The following is a 21,299-nucleotide window of genomic DNA, read 5'->3' as shown; positions in this document are numbered from 1 at the left end:
TTTTTTATCACAGTGTCATCCTGGATGGAGCGGAGGATGTGGGTATTCATGCCCCCGATGCAAGATGCCAGCAGTATGCCAAGTATGTTAGCTATGAGGAGATTTGAATTCGTTCTCAAACGGTTTTCTGGGGAAGATAAAAATGTCAACAAATCTCTTCTCTGCCCTATGCGAGCTATAATGCTGCGTGTTGGCGTTATGTAACATGTAATGACCTTAGCAGGATAAATCCCATGATTTACTTCATGTTTTCCCGTCACTGGATATTACTAAATTCCGGTGATGAACAAGGCTGACTTTATGCTGAAGGTGTATAACCCTTTACCCTCTTGCAGATTTTTCGCACTGTATAACGCCGTCCAATGTTTGTTTTTATCTTGGCGAGGTGTTGATTAAAAAAACAGTCTGCTGTCATTCATGGCAGCAGACATCGGCCATTTTGCCTCGCAATTCATTACAGCCAATTGCTCTTTGTTCTCGCCAGTGTTGCTCCCACGCCAACATGGCAGAGCTGCACATGCTGCTAAAAAAATAAAAAATAAAAGCATGAACAACGCATCCCTCTTCCTGACACAGACCTCATTGAAGATTTATGAGGGAAAGTGCCCAGGCTTTTCAATAACGGCCGCAGCTTGATCGATGAGGGCAAATAATTAAGGATGTCTCGGCACGGTTTTAAAGTGGACGGCATTTGTGAGACTTTGCAGAGGCAAACTGCTCGGGTCTTCATGCAACGAAGCAGCTGCTGCCGCACACGGCTTTGCACAAATGGGAGGGGTGCAGTTTGGATGAAGCAGCAGTTATGCAATCGCAGCGTAGTGCACAGGGCGCTCTCACTGCAGCGCCGATGCTTGGCCATTATGGAGATGCATCTGTGGCTGCTGACAAATACAGAAAAGACCATTGCTCGCCCCCCGCCCCAAGCCTGCTATCTGCCTGGGCAGACATCTGGCAAATGTCACAGAAGCCCAAAGGAAAACCTCTAGACACTATCTACATTCAAACTCACACATGAGCTACCTCAAGTCATCGTTTCCGTCTGATAGGTTTTTCATCTCTGCTGACGAGAAGCTGTGGCTCTGTGGGCGTGATTGGTTTGTCTTCACTTTTACATCAGCGTGTAAACATAACGCCTGCGACCCAGATCGACATGATGAAACATCTGAGCAAAACATGGCAATGATAAACCAGAACAGAACACAAACCTCCTTCTTTCCCATGTTTGTAAGCATCTTCACATTGAGAGAGATGTAAAGCTTTGCTTCGTTCTCACCTGTCCGCTTTACGTGGTTGTCATAGTCCAGTCGTTTGTTGCCTCAATGAGCTGTTTGTGTTGGATGACAAACCGCTTTGCCTTCTTTGTCGCCGGGGTGAGGATGCTGTCTTCCTCTCTCCTGTCCGTCTCTGTTCTCAGAGCATCAACAACATGGAGGAAATGTTAAGATGGAGGAAGCTGTTGCAAGGTGGACACATCAGTCTGCCTTCATCAGGCTCAGCATCATCGGCTCTCTGGTCTCGGTCTCCTTCACTCTTCCAGTCTTTTTCCTTCGAGTTGGAGCTGAAATCTCTCTTCCTGTGTCCTTTTCTCCATCCCAGTCTGTCTGCTTCTACTCACACATCATTTACCTCATTCGAGCTTATCTATCTCTCAAATGTCACCCCACTATGTCCTCCTTTCTTCTCACTGCCGCCTTCTTCTCGTCTTCAGGTGAGCCTCTGTCTTCTCCTTCTCTCCCTCTCCCCTGCTGTCATCCCTCAGCTGGCGTTCATTACTGCTCTTTCTCCTGCACAGTCCGCTCAGTCACACATGCGCAGTGTTCTCACACATGCATACATGCGCACGCACACACACACAGACACACACACAGTGCTCTGTCTCCTCTGTGCTTCTGGCTCAGTTCTTATTCATGTAGTTTATTCTGCCTGCCCGCCCCCTCCTGCCTGCCTCTCTCTCTTTTTCTCACTGCAGCACTCACTGCAGTGCCTCTGCAGGCGGGATCACGTTTGCTCGTCGCCAGAGAAAATACTTCAGCCAATCAGGATGCTACTCCCCACCCCCATCTAAACACACAAATGCATACACACACACACAAACCCTTTCTTAGATGCAAAAGGAAACCAAAAGCAATGAATCATACTTTATATGCTGGCATATGGTAAAGCAGCACCAGCTAGGCACACGGAGAGCTTGTGAGGCTGAGATAGGAGACACATAAGCTTGCCACCAAATGGAGGGTGGTGGGTGGGGGGGGGGGGGGGGGGGGTATATCAGACTGGATATGTTGAAAAACAGACCCAGCATCTTCATCACAGACAGCAATTATCTTTCCTAAAGCCTGAAACAACATTTCTCAAAAACCTCGAACCAGCACCCCAAGCTCTTCTCGCAGATCCAAACATGCAGGGATGTTGCATAACGAGGATTTTGTTACGTTTTGTATCCGCTCAAGAAGCTTTAACACCGACAGAACAAATAATCCCGAGATCAAAGCGTAATAAAAACACGCCAGAATTAAAACATATGAGCATCCGTTGCATAATGTCATTAGCGACTGGAAAACTGGGCGTCAAAGAGCTGCTGTTCAGAGTTTCACCAGTCGGTACGATGAATTGCTTCTATAGGTTGCTCAGATGTTATGGGGCAAGGGAGACCAGCACTACACTCATCATTGGTGTAGCATGCTGAATGTTTCCCAAATTACTTTTAGTGAGAATTTTAGTATCATATTTTTTCTGTTTTTAGTAATGTGTTTGTGCTTATTATTATTATTATTATCAGCGTCACATCAGATACAGCATTTCCCCTCAGTATGGGGCAATATTTAAAGAGAAACATGAAAGCGATGCCACAAAACAACTTTTTGACAGACTCATGGTTACAACGTTCGTCTTACCCATAGATCTTAATCACTAAATGTTTTGTAGGAGGAATTTTACTATGCATTGTATTTATGGGATTTACTGACCCTGCTTGGATAAATTGCTGTAGTCAGGGCTTTCTGAACATTCCTAAACATTGTGCATTTGACAGACCAAATTCATCCAAGACTTTAACTTCCTAAATTATGTCTTAAGATGTGGCTTCAGTAGTCCAGCATAATCAATTTGTAACCTATTTCATGAGTTACACCAGTAATATCTTTGGTATAACGTCACATTTTGTGTCATCAGGCCACAAAATATGTGTCCAGAATTAAGGACATTACTGCTGAGTGCATTTGTAAAGTGTATTCTGGCTTTCTATATTAGTTTTGGATAATATGGACTTTCACCCCACGTTGTTTCAGAACTCTTTTAATTATCTGTAAAGACACTTTCTCACCAGCTTTTTGACCACATTAAAATAAACCATACTTCTGTCAAAAAGAATTAGGTTTGAAGTATTTTTATTCAAACAACAAGTTTGTTTTTGTAAAAAAAAAACTATCAAACTGTAAAAACAGTACCAGATATTTTGGACGAATGCAAATATGTTTACACCAGTTGTTTTGTGGTGCTTAAGGTCAAGATGGTAGCCAACGTTAAAGCTAATCCTGTCAAGGAGTCTAGTGTTGGGTGTAACAGCAGGAAATGTATTTTTATTAGTAATCTTCAAATCTACTCAGCTGATAATAGTTTTGTTATCTTGATGTGCCTGAACATATAATCTGCGATGGCCTCAGAAGTTTAAGAATAGCCCCTGCACTGGAACAAAATGATGCTGAATAATGCTGATCATTGGGTGAATGTTACAAAGAGGGCAATATGGATGCACTGTAGTGAAATTTCCTTACCAGTAGGAGGTGCTGGTGTGTTGGTTCTCTTTGTCATGCAATTCTGTACATGTAATGCAAACCTGCTGCAGGCTGTTTATCAACATTTTTACTGTAGCTTCATTCAAGCGTTCAGTGTACTGTTGCATTGCCTGCAGCATTTTATAAACAACTGTGAACATTTTAACTAAATGTCCTGGCACATTTATTTTAAGTTCATAAACATTTTAAAGTCTAGCAAATGCTTCATATTCATCAAATGTGATGAATATAAAAACAAACAGATTATAGGCTAAAAGACCGGTTACAAATGATGTAGATGTGACAGCATTTTTCTTACAGAAACACAAAAAAAATGTATCTGTTGTTTTACGATTGATTTCCAGAAAGCAAGACGTTCCTGCAGGGCCGGTCCAAGCCTCCATGGGGCCCTAAGCGAAATGTGGTTTTGGGGCCCTCTAGTTCTGCTAACAATGTAGACTGGCTGCAATCAGCAGTCCGATCAATAGATCATTCACACACCTGCTATAAACTTATTGCATTTCTGGCAATGCTGTTTACGTTATATAATATAGGATACATTTATTGGCCAACTGATTTATCAACCAGTTGATTTCTGGGCGCCGATTTCCTTAATTTTGGGGGATCACGATCTACTGATGTTTACACGTGAACATCAGTAGATGTTCACGTGTAAACATCTACTGATGTAGGGGATAAGATTATCCCCTAATCTTATCTTCGTCAGCAAAGGTTTAAAGATCAGTCTTTGTCCTCTTCTGCTCTGCAGTGAGAGGTGTGACTGACAGACCGACCCAACAGGTCAGGTCTGCACGTTTACAGTTAACAATGTTCACGTCACTGTTGCCAAAAGTGACTTTCTTGCTATATTTAGTGACATTTCAGATAAAAAAATTAATATCAGCCAAAATCAAAATCAGCATGTCAGGCTTTTTAAAGATCGGTAACAAGGGATCGGCCAGAAAACTCCAATCGGTGCAGCCCTACACACATATTCATGACATTCTCTGATTAAATAAATTTCTCTTCAGCATAGCTCCAATAGCTAAAAATGTCATTTATACCAGGCGAGTCTTTCTCCCCTGAGAATGTGGACCGGTACGGGTGCTGGACTGATTCTGAGCCTTCAAATGATTTTAACAGAAGTTTCACATAACTTAGAAAAATAATGATTGTTTAAGCCACAAAATGATTGTGCTCAGCAGCAAACAATATATCCCCAACTACAGAATAGAGTAGCTCATCGATGTAGCAGCTAAGTAGCCTGACGTAAAGACATTTTGCTAGACAATATCAAACATTGAGAAGTTTTAATTAATGTTATTAAACGTTATCAAACACGGCGTTTTGAAGATAAAAAATACCTCAGAAATATACAGAACCAAGCAGTGGAATCAACTCATCTACAGTTAAAACTCAGTTTCACACAAACCCAAAGACGCTAGCATAAATGTTTGGCTGTTGAATTGGACCGTTCTAGGTCGCTATCAAGCTAAATTGTCTATTAGCAGCTCCACTAATCTTTCTCATAAACATTACATTACCAAGGCACATTAAACAAACCTTTATCTTGGCTTTTTTTCTATTCTTCCTCTTTCTTCTCTCTCCCTGAAGGAAAAGTCCTTTTTTGAGACATTGTTTTGCTAACTTAACTTCTGACCGGAGCTTTGAACTTTTGGATGCTCTGGTCATTGCACGGCAGCTCATATTACCGGCGAAGCGTGCAGTACCTACCGCGGCCACCAGGGGACCCCAAGAGCAATTAATTATTTTTTCTTTTTATCAATGAAATATAATTAATTTCTACATACATTATCAAAATTGTAAAAACAAATAACATCATAGTGAAATTGTGTGTTTTTGATATTATAATAACATAGAAATTATGATTAAAAAAAAAAAAATCAGCTCCACTGAGGAGGCGGCTGCTTAGTTTGCTTGTGCCTTGGGCCGGCCCTGCGTTCCTGGTTAAGGAATGTAGTTAACCATAATAAAAGAGGAGTATAACTATTGTCAAGAATAGTTATACTCTTGACTAAAAGCTCACCTGTCTGTTTACCATTTTGAGAGTGCAGTCTACTGTCTCTATACAGTGATTATAAAGTAAAGTGACTAAGTAGTTTGGATTCCAGTTAAGCAAGCATTTCTTAACTTCCTCCCAACTCACAAAAGCGTTGCGAGACACAGAAAGGTTCCCGTCAGGTATTAGATCTTCTTCCTCTGAAACTGTACATAAATAAGTTCAATTGTTGAATTGAGAAAACCTCATATCTTTTTAGCCTCTAGCGATGTAACTATAAACCAGTGACATTAAATAAGATTCTTAGATTCATACTTACCCTGAGCTCTGAAGCGATGTCATTCAGTTTGTTTTGGTTAAGTCAAAATTTTTATCAACTTCATCACTTTGTCAAACCTTCTCCTGAAAAATCAGTCTGTCATTCTTTGTTTTATTTTTGGCTTTTTCACCTCTTTACACAACGCCTCTCGTTTTAGTGGATGATAGTCAAACTACAGGTGTTTGAGAAGAAGATATAGCATTAAGTAAAAAGTTCTTGAATTTCGGTCAAAATTGAAGTTGACACTTTGGATGTGGATTGCATTGCAGGATCTGTAATACAGATTAGTAAAAATACATTTAACGATGATTTCTGAGTCTCTGTTATGCTGTTTTGGACCATATACATACTCAGAAATGTTGTGTGAGTAGAGAGAGTTGTTTTTTTTTATTTTAAAGGGACAGAATTATGTATTTTAAAGGCACATTTCATTTCATAGCACATTCAAGTGCTATGAAATTACTTTTTTATAACAATTCAAGATTACATTGAATTGTTATAAAAATGCTGTAATTATTAAACATGACTTAGAAGTAATTTGACTTCATAATATGACACCTAGAAATTGCCCCGTTTCTTTAAGAAGCTACTGCTATTTCCAACACTGCCTTCATATCATTATGCAAACACAGCAATGCTGTCCTGTTATGCTGTTTATAATCATAAACTGAATGTTTGCTGATTGTTGCTGCCACTAGTCTGGTGGAGCTCTGTGGGGAAAACGTGCTCTGTGATATGAAATGTCATGTACAGTTCCTGGATCAGGAGGTGTTGATTGAGGAAATCTTATGGAAGAGCGTGACCACTGCCAAGGTAATAATAATAAAGCATTTAATAACAGTATGCTGGTTGCATTGAATAAATGTACAGAGTTAGTTCAAGAAAAACAAACAGATAATGCTGTAAAAGTTATTTTAAGAAACATAAAATATCATTTAGGCAATTAAAAAGGAAGCAAGTAGTCATTTATGTTTTTTGGTGAATAAATGCATTTGTGGTATGACAAGCAAAAATTAAATATGCAAAAGAGAAAACAGTGAAAATCTATTTAACATTTTTTTTTAACTTATGTCATTTTAAACCACTAGGTGGAAGCAAAGAGAGTGTCTGAGTGCTTTCTAATAATTCCTAACTCTCTCTAACTGAGATGGCTTTTCATTAACACCTAAAACAACACACACAGTTAGGCGTATGGAGGTTAGAAGTGACAGCACTTGTGGACTTTGAGCACACATTATGAGAAAACCCAGCTGAGGTCGATGAATGAGGTAGCACACATACATTCTGAGGGAATTTACAACCATCTTGTTTGTCCTTTACTGGTTAAATATTACTAACTTCCTCCAGGTAAACAGTTTTTGTCATGTTGTCCCTCTTTCATAATGACTTAATGTAGCATCTGGTGATATAAACAGCAATTGTCTGTAAACTTAAGAAAATAAAAAGTTTATGTTTTCAGTCACAAAAGACAAGGAGCTGCAAATAAAACAAATTATCGTCTAATGTACGTATGTGTGCAGTATCACAATGAAAATTTGCCAAACAATACATTTTCTAACTTCTTGGGATAATAAAAAGAAGCCAATTTGAAGCTACATATATAAGATGTTCTCAATTACAGAGATACTCTCTTTGCACCACAACAAAAAGAGACCGTTCAGGTCATAACAGGAATATGTACAAATATGATAAGACGATATGGAAGTCAGAACAAATATGTGAGAATTTGGACTTCCTAACAAGTTTGATGCATTAATATGTTACACTGTCATTTACTGGTTCACTCCAGGTGACAAATACAAGGAAAAAGTTAACTTAAAAGAAAGGTTCATTGAGAAAAGTACATGTTGTGTCCTATGTGAGATCAGTTGGCACAATACAGGAAGAATGATGGCACACAGGATCAGCGTTAATGGTTTTGTAAAAATTAAAATCCATGCAAAATAATATACAGTATCCAGGACCACTTAATGTTGATGGGGTTTGGCTAACGATAGAATAAGTGAAAGAACGCAGCGACACACAGGAGGAGGATGGCATTTGCATTGACAACATTCCTCCAGAAAGGCTTCTCTGTTGTATCTGTTAGCTGCTTCTTCAGTTCTGCTTTCTCCTGTGGAGTAAGTTTTGGTGCTGTTTTGTTCTGCTCCAGTCCACAGAAGTAGATTAGTGCTTTCTGGAAGAAAGTTCGCTTTCCCCTAGATTCTGGAATAAAGGCAACGAGATTTTTGTATCAAAATAAAGTCATGTAAAATCTAAAGCTATCTTTAAAGCAGCTTCAATCTTAAGAAGTGTAAACTGTATGTGTTCCTTATACTTTCTGCATCCATCTTTCTGTCGTCCTCATCATGATCCTCAATCCAATCGTCCGGATCAATGTCCTCTCTTTCCTCTGTACGGTTCCTCAGACTCCAGCACAATCGGTACAGCTGGGAAAGTAACATAATGCATTATGTGAGAAAACTGTTCAGAACTCAGAAAAATGTCCAACTATTGCAGCACAAATCATGGATGTTTTATAGGTTTAAAGCAGCAGAATGTAACTTTTATAAAACAGCATGATTTTTACTCTCACCTTTTGATCGCTAGAGTTAGGCTCCAGCACCCCCCATAACCCCACAAGGATAGATATTGGATCATGAATGGATAGATGGATGTTTTTTTACATATTTGTTAAAACTATCACTATGTTGTGACAGTATAGTACGAAACAGATAATAAGTGAAAAAAGATCGAGTTCCTCTTTCTTCTCCCTAAGGACCTACTGTCATCTCAACAAATAATCTGCTCTGTCAGAAGGAACCTCTCAGAGCAGACAGGAGGGTCTTAGTGCTGTCAATCACCTCATGTATGCGCCCCTCACACACTCAACCCTTTCTCTCTGATGCACTAAAGCTGTTTCATCACAACAGAAGCTGCATGAATGCACAGGCTAGGTAGCATAGCCATCGATTATGGCAGATAAATGGTTTTCATAGAACATGAAGCTGTTGCACATCGAGCACCATGTACATGAGGATGATTGACAGAGCGTAGCTCCTCCTCTTAGCTCTGATTGGATTGGTTGTTTCTGACTGGAAGAGGTAAATTTCTGCAGATGACAAAAGTAGCTTGATCTTTACTGTCGCAACATGGTGACAGTTTTAACAAATATATAAAAACACACTTTTATAAAAGTTACATAGTGCAGCCTTAAGTGAAAAAAGTCAAAGTAAGTGAAGTGAGTTTCAGCAACTGGAGATTGCTGAAATTGAAATAAACATAAATTCTTCTGCTACAAGTGCATTTTGTTCTTTGATTGGTGTAATAAAGTCAAGCTTGAAGCTCAAAGAGATGCTATAAATTACAAACAAAATCTTCAAAGAACTGTTTTCTTAGCTGCTAACTTCTTCACCATCTTCACTCAGAAACTGCATAATAAGATTTTATGTTACTCAGTCTTTAACATCCCAAAGTACCTGCAACTTTAATAAGATATAATGTATATATAATAAGCAGAAAAAATTTAAAAGAGTTTGTGCAGGAAGTGGATAGTCTTCCTGTGAAAAATTTCTGATTTGGAAAGTTACATATTAAGCTACTCTTATCACAAAACTGTCACGTACATGCTTGTCAGCGATGGGCTTGGTCATTAGGGAGATTCCAACTATGAGGATGCAAGAGATAGTGAACAGGATAATCGAAAAGTAGAGGTAGTGCACTCCACAGATGATGGTAGGACAGTTACTCGGGCTAACACAGCTCCCTGTCCCGTAGATAAACTCTGTAATCATCCTGGATAATCCTACTAATAAACCAATTATGAGTCCGAAAAAGGCACCCTGTAAAAAGAAGAAAGCAGGAAAGAAAGAAGGATAAAAACACTATTAAAACAATAATCCACCAACTGACATCTAGCTTAAATCAATACAACTCTGTTATCTGGAATGGCTGCACCAATAAATGTGGCTTGACACAGAAGCTAAAACAGGTAAGACATCTTATTCTGTCAAAAGATAACAAAAATCCTCCTTCAACATAACCCTCCCAGATAATGTTACATCATCTTTGGTTGATGTGACAGAAACTAAAACTACCTTTTCCTTATAACAAAACAGAGATGTGTTCTTATAAATTACAGCATCGACAAAGTATATTTGGGTTGTGTTTCATCAGATAATAATAGTAATTTCTGGATCCACAGCCTTAAAACTGAGTAAATAACAAACCCATAGGACCTATAGTTTGTTACCTGATGGTCACTTTAGAAAGAAATCTACCATATTTGTTATTCTTCTATAAGAAAAGGCTAAAAAGAGTGATTCATTGGTTTTCTCTCTTAATGACGAGAACCACTACCCAGGTCTGTTACACCACAGCTACAATCCTTCTCATCTCTTCAACATTAAACAGGCATTTCAACCATTGCAGGTCCATGATGTGCAGAGCCTTTCCAATAAGAAGCTTTTAAGAATCTCAGTCATGGTGACGGACTGTTCTTCTCCAAGTCCTAAGAGGCCTTCTTTGTGCAGATGACTAAACTTTTTCTATCCCATGGTAAAATCCTCAGTTCAGGTCTGTCTGCCCCCAAACCAGATAGCCTCTGATGGTTCCTGTATCTGCCATGTATGCTACAAAATACACATTTATGTTGCAACTAAAGCAGCAACTGTAAACTAAAAGGAAACTCACAGTTTCATTAACTCGTTTACAGAACATGCCGAGTATGAAGACAGCAGCCACAGGTGGAGTGAGATAGCTGGTGATTGACTGGATGTAGTCAAAGAGCTGACCACCCTGGGCTGTCTGCACCACAGGGATCCAGGCAATGCTTATTCCAATAAGCACCACAATAAACATCCTGAAAGGTAGAATAAACAAAGACTCATGGTTAGAGTCAAGCATGCAAACAGTAATTATATTAACATCAAGCCAAAACTGTTATGATCCGTGTTTCTGTGTATCTATTTTTGGGGTTTTCTGTGTTCAGTTTCCTTCCTGTGAGTCTCTGTCTCTGCATCTTCCCTGTTGATCGCTTCCCAGGTGTGTCTCATTCCTTAATTACCCTCCCTGTGTATTTAAGTCCACCTGTTGTCTTTTTCTCTTGTCGGATTGTCGTCGTGTGTTCCTCGTGTTGCTGCTCGTTGTTCTGTTGGACTGTCATTAAATTCATCATTATCATCTTCATCTGGGTCCACCCGTTCTACTTCACCACCACCAACCACACCTCATGACAGAACGATCTGACCACTAAACGGTGAGAACGCCATTAACATCATGGACACCAGGACTAATCCTTGGTGGGGGACTCGGCTGGTGATCTGCCCACCAGGGGTCGGACCCCGCCACTATTGCCGCCCTGAACCGCCGGAGGTCCCGGCCCCTGGGCACTGACGTCACCGCCGCCCTGAGCCAGCGGAGGTCCCGGTCCCCGGGCGGAAACCCCGCTGCCTCAAGCCACAACCTGCCTCCTGGTTCTCCGCCCACTCTGATGGGTAGTTTTTTGTTCTGGACTCTGGTCCTCCTTCAGTCACCCCTCCGCCCAACCTGTTGGGTTGTTTTTTGTTTGCTTTGGATTGAGTTCTTCTATGGACCCTTGCACTCCTTCCGTCGCCCCTCCGCCCACCCTGATGGGTTGTTTTTTGTTTCTTGGACTGTTTCTTTTTTTGTGGGAGTCTGGTAGCCGCCCTTGAGGGGGTGTACTGTCATGAACCGTGTTTCTGTGCATTTATTTTTGGGGTTATCTGTGTTCAGTTTCCTTCTTGTGAGTCTCTGCGTCTTCCCCGTTGATTGCTTCTCGGGTGTGTCTCATTCCTTAATTACCCTCCTTGTGTATTTAAGTCCCCCTGTCGTCTTTGTCCTCGTGTTGCTGCCCATTGTTCTGTTGGACTGTCATTAAATTCATCATCTTCATCTGGGTCTACCCGTTCTACTTCATCACCACCAATCACACCTCATGACAAACGGTTTTACCTTCCAGCAATCATCAGTTCCCTCTCTTTGGCGTGATGACGGAGCTTGGTATAGATGTCCATGGTGAAGAGGGTACTAGCACTGTTAAATATTGAAGTAAGGGAGCTCATTAGAGAGGCCAACATCACTGACAACATCAAACCCCTCAGACCTGAAGAGAGATGGACAAAGGCGAAGGGAAAACATAAAGAAACAAAAGTGTTTGAAATTTTAAGAAAATGTTGTCGATCCACTCACCATTTGGCATAAGATCCACAACCAGTTTGGGATAGGCAATGTTGGTGCATCCAACACTTGCTCCACAGTGTTTCATACATTCTTCCGGGACCACACATGCCACCACATCTGAATGTTTTAAGAAATTTACACTTTATTGTTTTATTTTTCCCTCAAGACAACAGAACTTGGAAAGAACAAAACACGCACCAGGATACAAGATCCTGCTTATCATCCCAGGAAAAACCATGAGAAACATGGGCAGCACCTTCAGGTAACCACACAAAATGCAACCTGCTTTCACGTGAGAGAGATTCTTGCCTGAGAGACAACGCTGGACAATCACCTGCAAAAAAGATGGAGCATTTGAAGGCAGTGTTAAATACTTAACTTCTACTGTATCAAGAAAAATTTTGGATTTTTTTTAGCAGAGCTGTTGGTGCTTTACGTCATTTAAAGTTCCTCACTCAGAAAAACTAAAGTAATTTCAATAAATTGTAATTGGCTGTGGTGAACGAGCCTGTAAATGAATAACTATTTCTGTGCATACAACTTTAAGTGAGCAGATGAAGCACAAACATATTGATTTCAATTTAAGGCAAATGGAGCTTTTGAGATTAATCATTTGAACTAAATTGAACATTGCCATTAAATTAATGGCAATGTTGGAAAACAAAAGCTAAGTATGACTCATAGTAATATTAGGATAACGACTATTGCATGCAGTGGACATTTCTTATCTTTTAAGATGTGGCTATTGCCATTCGTTAGATTATACAGTATGTCCGTTTACCTATACATTAGACACATTTAGCATAGCTTGTCATGCACATTACATAGCAACACAACATAAACATCATTCACTAGGACTAAAATTATTTCAATAAAAGCTAACCAACAGAGACAAGTACTTTCATTTGAAAATGGGTCAAATTTGGTCTGTTTTACATTTACTGTCAGTGTTAAAGTAAAAACAGGATGCCAGTATTTATTTGTGAACTGAAGAATTTGTTTCTAGACAACTATAGGTTCAAGAAATGTCAGGAATTCAGCTCATAGATCACCCTTTTACTCCAAAGAGCTGTTATATGACATGGCTCTTCATTATCAGCTGGCAACCTTAGACCGCCTCAGTTATTCTGTCCAAAACAGGCGAGATAAAAGAGCGTGAATGTGTGGCATGAAAGGGAACAAAGCATGAAAATAGTAGCCCCCCATTTTATTTTTATGCTAAAGTTACTTACAGCCAGAAACTAGCGTTAGAATTTATTATATCTAGCAATGTATGAATTTCGCCATCAGAGGGCGCTCAGCGCCATTTGCAACAGGTTAATGCTCTGGTAGTCTGAAGAAGTCCGCCATTGCTGAGAAAACAGCTTACAGCAGATATTAGGAGCAGCTACTGTAACTGCTGTGCTTTCTGTTCACAGTTTAAACTAATTAAATATTCTGCACCAGAAGTGACCCGGTCCATCATTTTCTGCTGTGTAACAACTGCGCTTACGGTTATATAAAAATCAAGAGGATGAGAATATGGCCTTAGATTGTTTCTGGTATGCAGTAAAAGCTGTTACTGAATCAGTGGAAGTAAAGCTTCCACACAGTCAAAGGTACTGATTGTATTTTTACTGACCTGATCAGTGCACCAGTACCAGGTGGCCTGGATGGTGAGTCCAAACACCATGCCAGGCCAGGGCAGGTCTCCTGTTATTGGATCTCTGAAAAGGTGGAAGGCGTCTTCCCGAGGCTCGTAGCACTCTGCCCTGATGTTAGAGGTGTTTTGGGGAATTGCAGCCATGTAGAGTGTCTCCAAATTTGCATAGCCCCCCACATCATTGAAAGCTGAGGGTAGACAGGGAGAGATGGTTAGACGAAGACTCACTCTTCCATTTCTTAATGATGTCACAATAAAACAAATCAATAGTGCAAGATAAAATGATAAATAAGGATTATTGGAAAAGGGTAGAGTGCCTTCTCCAGGTCAGGGGGGTCGTCCTGCCTCAAGTGGAGGAGTTTAAGTACAGTATTTTCCGCACTATAATGTGCACCGGATTATAAGACGCACTTTCAATGAATGGCCTATTTTAAAACTTTTTTCATATATAAGGCATTATAATGCCCATAGAATAGACACAACAGTTAGGGTTGCCACCCGTCCTGTATGGAACCTATAATGGACACGTGGTGTTCCGGACACAAGCGGCCGAAATGGGTTTCCTCCGCAGGGTGGCTGGGCTCTCCCTTAGAGATGGGGTGAGAAGCTCGGTCATCTGGGAGGAACTCAAAGTAGAGCCGCTGCTCCTCCACGTGAAGAGGAGCCAGTTGAGGTGGCTCGGGCATCTGGTAAGGATGCCTCCTGGATGCCTCCCCGGTGAGGTGTTCCGGGCACGTCCCACCGGGAGGAGGCCTCGGGGAAGACCCAGGACACGCTGGAGGGACTATGTCTCTCGGCTGGCCTGGGAACGCCTTGGGATTCCCCTGGAGGAGCTGGAAGAAGTGGCTGGGGAAAGGGAAGTCTGGGCCTCCCTTCTGAAGCTGCTGCCCCCGCGACCCGACCCCGGATAAGCGGAAGAAAATGGATGGATGGATGGATGGATTATTGCTTATTACCATAACCCATGAGAACGAAGGATCCAATAATCATGATGGCGGTCTGTAAGGTGTCTGTATATATCACCGCAGCCAGTCCACCTGAAATAAAACATGGCGTTAGCAATCTGTAACATTTCTTATTCAGAAGCGTAGACAGTAAGTAATATGTGCACTAGAGAGTATAGGATTATCTTATCAGTGTTCTTTTTCCGCTTGTCTTGTAAAAGTTATGTGAAGGTGTGTGGAGATTATTGCAGAGCAGCAACTATTAGAGGGCTATTTGAGGCTTATTGTAATCCATGGGCAATTAACCACAAACACACCACAGATATACAAGCCAGGAAAGGAGGAGTTTTCTCTTCACTCAGGGTGCCATTTACATAGATAAGACTTTTTGTAAACTAGGTTTATGAGGAAAATGTTGATTTCCAAAAAGAAAGTGAATTTCTTCTTGAGGATGCACCTGTGACAGTGTACAGTGCAGTAATCGCCAGAAGAGCGATAACAGCAAAGTAGATGTTCAGTCCAAGAGCCTGCTGGATAAAAATGGCACCAGAGAACATGTCGGCCTGGAAGGAGACAGAAAGGATCTTTTACTTTAATTTGTTAAATGCATTGCTGAAAGGTTCAAAGGTTAGAAAGAAAAAAAACATACAGAGATCTTTGTGAAGACGTAGAGGAAGACAGAGAGCACAGAGAGATAGATACTAATCCGCTGTCCTCCAAACCTCTTCTTCAGGTACTGAGGCATGGTGACCACCTAGACAAATTTTATAATATTTTTGTTTCATCAAGACTCAGTGATTATAACAGGTGCACTTTTCAACAGAAAATGCACATGCTGTTTACCCCAGCTTTGATGTAGATCGGCACAAAGACCCATCCCAGAATGATGACAATAAAAAGAGCCTGGAACAAACAAAACATGGTAAAACATTGAAACAATCAATAAAATATTTAACATAGAAAGGATTTTTACTTTTCAATTTCTCCAAACCATTTTCTTTTTTTTTGCATTATGAGATTTTGTCTTTCCTATTTGGAAAACATACCACAAATACTCACATTCCACTCAAATCCACCAATGGCAATTCCAGAAGCTGCAGCAGTACCAGCAATCCCTATAAAGTGGCCGCTGCCAATGTTGCTGGCAAAGAGTGATGCTCCAATCTAAAAAAAAAATTTTAATTTACAAATTAAATTAGTATGCAGTAGGTTTTTAAATTGGATTACTGAATACAATTAACTTATTGATTATGTTGTAAAACATTCAACTCTAAACTGTGACAATAAAAAACTTCACCTCATTATGTCTTGTAGATGGGAAATCATTGTCTTTCTTATGACGTTAAAAGTTAACTCAGGAGTAGATAAGATCAACAGAACCACATAATTTACAGCCTTGTTTAATTTGGTAATGTTTGCAGGAATGTATTCATTTTTCTGATTTACTTGCCAAACATTACAGTGAGGAAAGATTTGGTTTCATCTGTCCATTTTTACAAAAGTTTCATAGTTCCACTCTTGTTACCAATCCTGGTTTTTCAGTGTTCAGCATTCTCCTGCAAACTCATCCTAACAAGCCAAGGTTCTATAGTTGATTTTTTATATTTTTCCTTTTTTTATTATTTCTTCTGACTAATTCTTCTATTAAAGGTCTCAATTAGTATTTACCACACTTGGGCCTGTGCAGCCACAGATTCAGCTCCGTTTCAACAGTTTCTAGCCCATTTTGAACGAAAGCAAAGTTTTGGATTTTTGCTGCTTCTTACCCATTCAGTCCTATCTAACTTGTATGTGACCAACATGTCACCCCTGTTAAGGAGAGTGAACTTTTTTTTTAATCGTACATCTTTTCTGTCACAACTGTAATAGTTCTCCAGGCTGTTACAAAAAATAGCAAAAGAACAAAAAATGCTTGTCATTTGTTGTCAGATACCCACCGGCCACCACACCATTTTCCTCCCTGCAAGGAAAAAGCCACCCACAGTGGATCGATTGGTGCGACCCATGGCCTGCAACAGGACAAAAAAATACATAAACTTTTGAAAAACAAGCTTATCATCTAGTTTAGCTCTAAGTTAGTGTTCTATACACTGAGCAACACAGGACTTTTTTTTAAATAATTTTATTTTAAACAAATAACATGAATATACATACAGACGTTAACTCAATAACAAACATTAAAATATTATAATAAAAACAAAGAATAATTACAGACATTGAGCGTGTTGATGTTAAAGTCTACACTGTAAAAAACAAAACGGCCTCAATTTACGGTAAAAAACTGGCAGCTGTGGTTGCCACAATTTTACCGTCGATATACAGTAAAATTCTGGCAACCAAAAATGCCAGTACTTTACCGTATTTCCTACATACAGTAAAATACCGTATTTCCTAAAATATGTTAAATAAAAAATTAAAATGTGGTTTTGCCATAGTAAATACGGTCATACTGCCTAAGGCATAATACCTACATAAGCGAAAAACATGGCCAGACTGTATGATATATTGACATTTTATTGTAAAAAACCTTATGGTAAATTACTGGTCACTGTTCTCACCAGAATTTTACCATAAAAATTATAGTACAACACACAAGGAAGTGTAAATTGTCAGCATTTCTATACAGAAAGTTATAAAGAAAATAAATTCAAATTAAACAAAAATACAGATTATGAGTAATCTACTTAAAGAATTTCTATTTAAAAATTTATTTAAAAAATTTTAAACAATCCTACTTTCTGTCCAGTTTCCTCACGGTATTACTGAGATCTGGAAAAGAAAACAAAGAAGAAAAAAAACAGCATGTGTCCACATAAGAGATAACCTATTGTAGAAGAAAAACCGATGATAAAAGGATTCTTGTTCTGGGTTGAGAGTCACAAGTCACTGAGTTCAGACTTTGCTCAGGATGGTTGTAGTCTTCCCAGTCACAGGTTGAAATTGAGACTCACATGTTGTCAATCGGGTGTTTCCTCTCTGCTGGAAAACAAACAAAGCAAAAGTTAGAAAGATGCACTACATGAACATCATATAAATGCACCATTCGCTTAAATGTTTGTTTCACCTTTGTTGACTTGCATATGGAGACTGATACTTCAACTACTAGGCGGTGTGATCATTTCTGACTGAAAATTCAGTAGTTCTTGATGGGAGAGCTTGCAGGAACAGTTCCTGCAAGCTAGGGTAAGGGTAATTGTAACTTACATAAATGGTTGAAGACAACTTATTGGCCTTCATGAGACTCAGATAAATGGTGAGTATCTATTTCATAAATTGCCTAAAACAGTTATATTTGTTTTTATTTGTTTGTTTATATGTTATTTGTTTGTGTATTTTGTCAGGTTGCAGAGGATCACACCTGTCGACAACAAACAAAGGTTTAAGAACTACTGAATTTTCAGTCAGAAATGATCACACCGCCTAGTAGTTGAAGTATCAGTCTCCATATGCAAGTCAACAAAGGTGAAACAAACATTTAAGCGAATGGTGCATTTATATGATGTTCATGTAGTGCATCTTTCTAACTTTTGCTTTGTTTGTTTTCCAGCAGAGAGGAAACACCCGATTGACAACATGTGAGTCTCAATTTCAACCTGTGACTGGGAAGACTACAACCATCCTGAGCAAAGTCTGAACTCAGTGACTTGTGACTCTCAACCCAGAACAAGAATCCTTTTATCACCGGTTTTTCTTCTACAATAGGTTATCTCTTATGTGGACACATGCTGTTTTTTTTCTTCTTTGTTTTCTTTTCCAGATCTCAGTAATACCGTGAGGAAACTGGACAGAAAATAGGATTGTTTAAATTTTTTAAAATAAATTTTTAAATAGAAATTCTTTAAGTAGATTACTCATAATCTGTATTTCTGTTTAATTTGAATTTATTTTCTTTATAACTTTCTGTATAGAAATGCTGACAAGTTACACTTCCTTGTGTGTTGTACTATAATTTTTATGGTAAGATTCTGGTGAGAACCGTGACCAGTAATTTACCATAAGGTTTTTGGGGGGTTTTTTACAATAAAATGTCAATATATCATACAGTCTGGCCATGTTTTTCACTTATGTAGGCAGTATGACCGTATTTACTATGGCAAAACCACATTTTAATTTTTTATTTAACATATTTAAGGAAATATTTTGAAAACACGGTAAAAAAAAAACAAAAACTGGCAGTTTTGGTTACCAGAATTTTAACGTATAAAAACGGTAAGATTCTGGCAACCACAGCTGCCAGTTTTTTACCGTAAATTGAAGCCTTTTTTTTTTTTTTTTTTTTTACAGTGCAGATAATGTCCCTTACTGAACGGTGAGCAAACAGGAAAATGATTGATGTGGTCTTACTGTCGACTCGTTTCCCAAACCGATGAGTTACGTCGATTCCACTGTAAAAGTGGCGGTTCCTTCGTATGGAACCGCCACTAACAGAAGGACCAAGATCAGTTGATATTTTGTGACAGGTGGCTGAAACCTTCACTTTCATATCTTCAATCTCATGTTCAGGCAGTCCGTAGAGCCCTAGGCACCATCTCAGTTTGTAGCTCTCTGCATCTGCATCACGCTCCTGCAGATCTTCTATTTGCGCCCCCAATTTTGCAGTTTTATTCTTCTATACACAGTTCTCATTTTTTAGGTCTTCAATTTCGGCATGCAAGAACTCAATAGATATTTTTATATCTTTGATGTCAGCCTTTACGTCGTCCGCTCTGTCGTTCACCGCTTTTAAGTTGGCGTGTAGAGGGTTGAGGCTGATCGACGCAGGATTTCTTGGCAGCTGGGCTGTTGATGGGAGAATCCGGGAATATCATAGGATCGGCATCAGTGTTCCCATCGCTGTAGGGATGGGAACACTGATGCCAGCAGTTGTGCTCGTGCATCTTATTCTGAGGTGTGACTGGTGTCCTGGTCTTCGGCTTATTTTCATCTCTCTTTTTTCCCCTTTGTTGCTCATCTTTTCTTTGCACGCTAGTTTACTCAGCAGAGTGAGAGTATCCTGTTGGAAGTGGGTTTTTTTTTTTAATTTATTTTATTTTTTTTATAAAGTTTATGTCTTCTCTGTTGCGTATAAGGTGTGCGTAAAGTCTGTATATTTTGGCTTCTCGGAAGTTGCTTACACAAGGTTGGAGTCCAGTTTAAACAGAGACGTTTTAAAAAGCCATCTTACTGGTTCCCCAACTGGGATTTTCTTTCACTCCGCCTGTTTTTCTCTCTTTTTCGGTCTCAACTATTGTTTTTTTTTTTTTTACTTTTCTCCGTCTCGCCCGGCTGTATCTCCTGCAATGAATATGTTTCTTGCTTTCTCTGGGTAACCGCTCTCAAGCGTCCTCACTTTGGTACAATATACGTCCCCCCCTCCCTCCCCACCCCACCCCCGCTGCCCGTCGCAGATAATTAAAGCAACAATTGCTGAATAAACATCCAGCACTGCGCTCTCTTATTGTCATGTCCAAATATTCAGCTCAGAAACAACTTATCTTGATTGTTTAGGTGAGACCGTTAGCGGCTAACGAGTCTCAACCGCTAACGGCTCTATGATCCCGGTTTACTGAGCTTGATGGTGGATCTTTTTTTTTTCTTCTTTGTACTCCTAAAGGATGATAATGTCGAATATTTCTCCAGCAGCGACAGTCAGAGGATCTCTGATGAATTTTCTCTAATGATGAACAGAAGAATCACTGCAAACACTGTAATATTCAGCTCACACAGCATAACGGTCTTTGCTCCGTCAGTTCAGACCAACTGGAATGCCGTGACACTCACTTATCATTCATTATTGTGCAAAAAGAAAAAAAAAAAAAAAAAGTTTAATCTGTTTGTTTTACCTAAAGAAGCAACAAAAGAACATGACCTTTTTCTAGCAATTTGCTTAAGCAATTTACAACTACACAACTGTAAATAAATCATGCAAACAGGCTTTCAACAAGTTGACAGTTTGCAACACTTACAATAACTCCCACAGCCAAGACGACCAGAAAGTAGATGACAATAACGGAGATGTCAGCTGCATTGTTGACGCCGGTGATGAGAGATTGATTCCTTTGGGGTTTAAAGGTGCGGGAAAATCCAAAATATTCCCAGGCCATTTTGCTCAGAGTTGAAGTGTTGAATAGTCCACCGTGACTTGAAGCCGCTTCGTATGGAACCGCCACTAACAGAATGACCGTTATTAGCGGTTATCAGCGTCATTGAATGCCTTCAGGTGGTCCCTCCTGGTTATTTACCATTCGCATCGCTGGTCACAGCAGACCGTTGCTGATATAACTTATGTTTTTTAGCTTTTTTTAAAAATTTTTTTTTTACTTTATTTACAATTCACGTACCAGTTTGAGTATATCAATAATTTACTACAAATAAATGCCAGATGAAATAGAAGTCAATCCCTTTTGGTTTTTAAATGCATCCAGATACCACATTAAATTTG

General features: G+C 39.5%; 1 protein-coding gene across 1 annotated transcript; it reads right to left on the bottom strand.

The window, feature by feature from the left end:
* Positions 1–6,926: 6,926 nt before the first annotated feature.
* LOC103473669 (sodium/glucose cotransporter 1-like) lies at positions 6,927–21,109 on the bottom strand. The gene is made up of 15 exons (XM_008424074.3): positions 20,824–21,109; positions 16,816–16,887; positions 15,938–16,042; positions 15,722–15,781; positions 15,528–15,632; positions 15,336–15,441; positions 14,891–14,971; positions 13,914–14,122; positions 12,491–12,626; positions 12,302–12,409; positions 12,065–12,215; positions 10,784–10,952; positions 9,718–9,933; positions 8,430–8,541; positions 6,927–8,317 (listed from the first exon to the last, which is right to left on the bottom strand). The coding sequence occupies exons 1-15, from the start codon at positions 20,959–20,961 to the stop codon at positions 8,100–8,102; spliced, it is 1,986 nt and encodes a 661-aa protein (XP_008422296.2). The 5' UTR covers positions 20,962–21,109; the 3' UTR covers positions 6,927–8,099.
* Positions 21,110–21,299: the final 190 nt, after the last annotated feature.

This window comes from Poecilia reticulata, chromosome 12 (genome assembly GCF_904066995.2).
Source record: "Poecilia reticulata chromosome 12, P_reticulata-male-v2, whole genome shotgun sequence".
Classification (NCBI taxonomy): Eukaryota; Metazoa; Chordata; class Actinopteri; order Cyprinodontiformes; family Poeciliidae; genus Poecilia; species Poecilia reticulata.
The sequence above is the reverse complement of the archived record's forward strand: the minus strand, read 5'-3'. Positions and strand labels throughout refer to the sequence as shown.

Coding starts and splice junctions, on each gene's coding strand:
- LOC103473669 (XM_008424074.3), bottom strand. CDS start 20,961: ATGGCCTGGGAATATTTTGGATTTTCCCGCACCTTTAAACCCCAAAGG. Junction 16,043..16,815: donor GGAAAATGGTGTGGTGGCCG/GTGGGTATCTGA, acceptor TTTTTTTTTTAG/ATTGGAGCATCACTCTTTGC. Junction 15,782..15,937: donor TTGGTGGATTTGAGTGGAAT/GTGAGTATTTGT, acceptor TGTTTGTTCCAG/GCTCTTTTTATTGTCATCAT.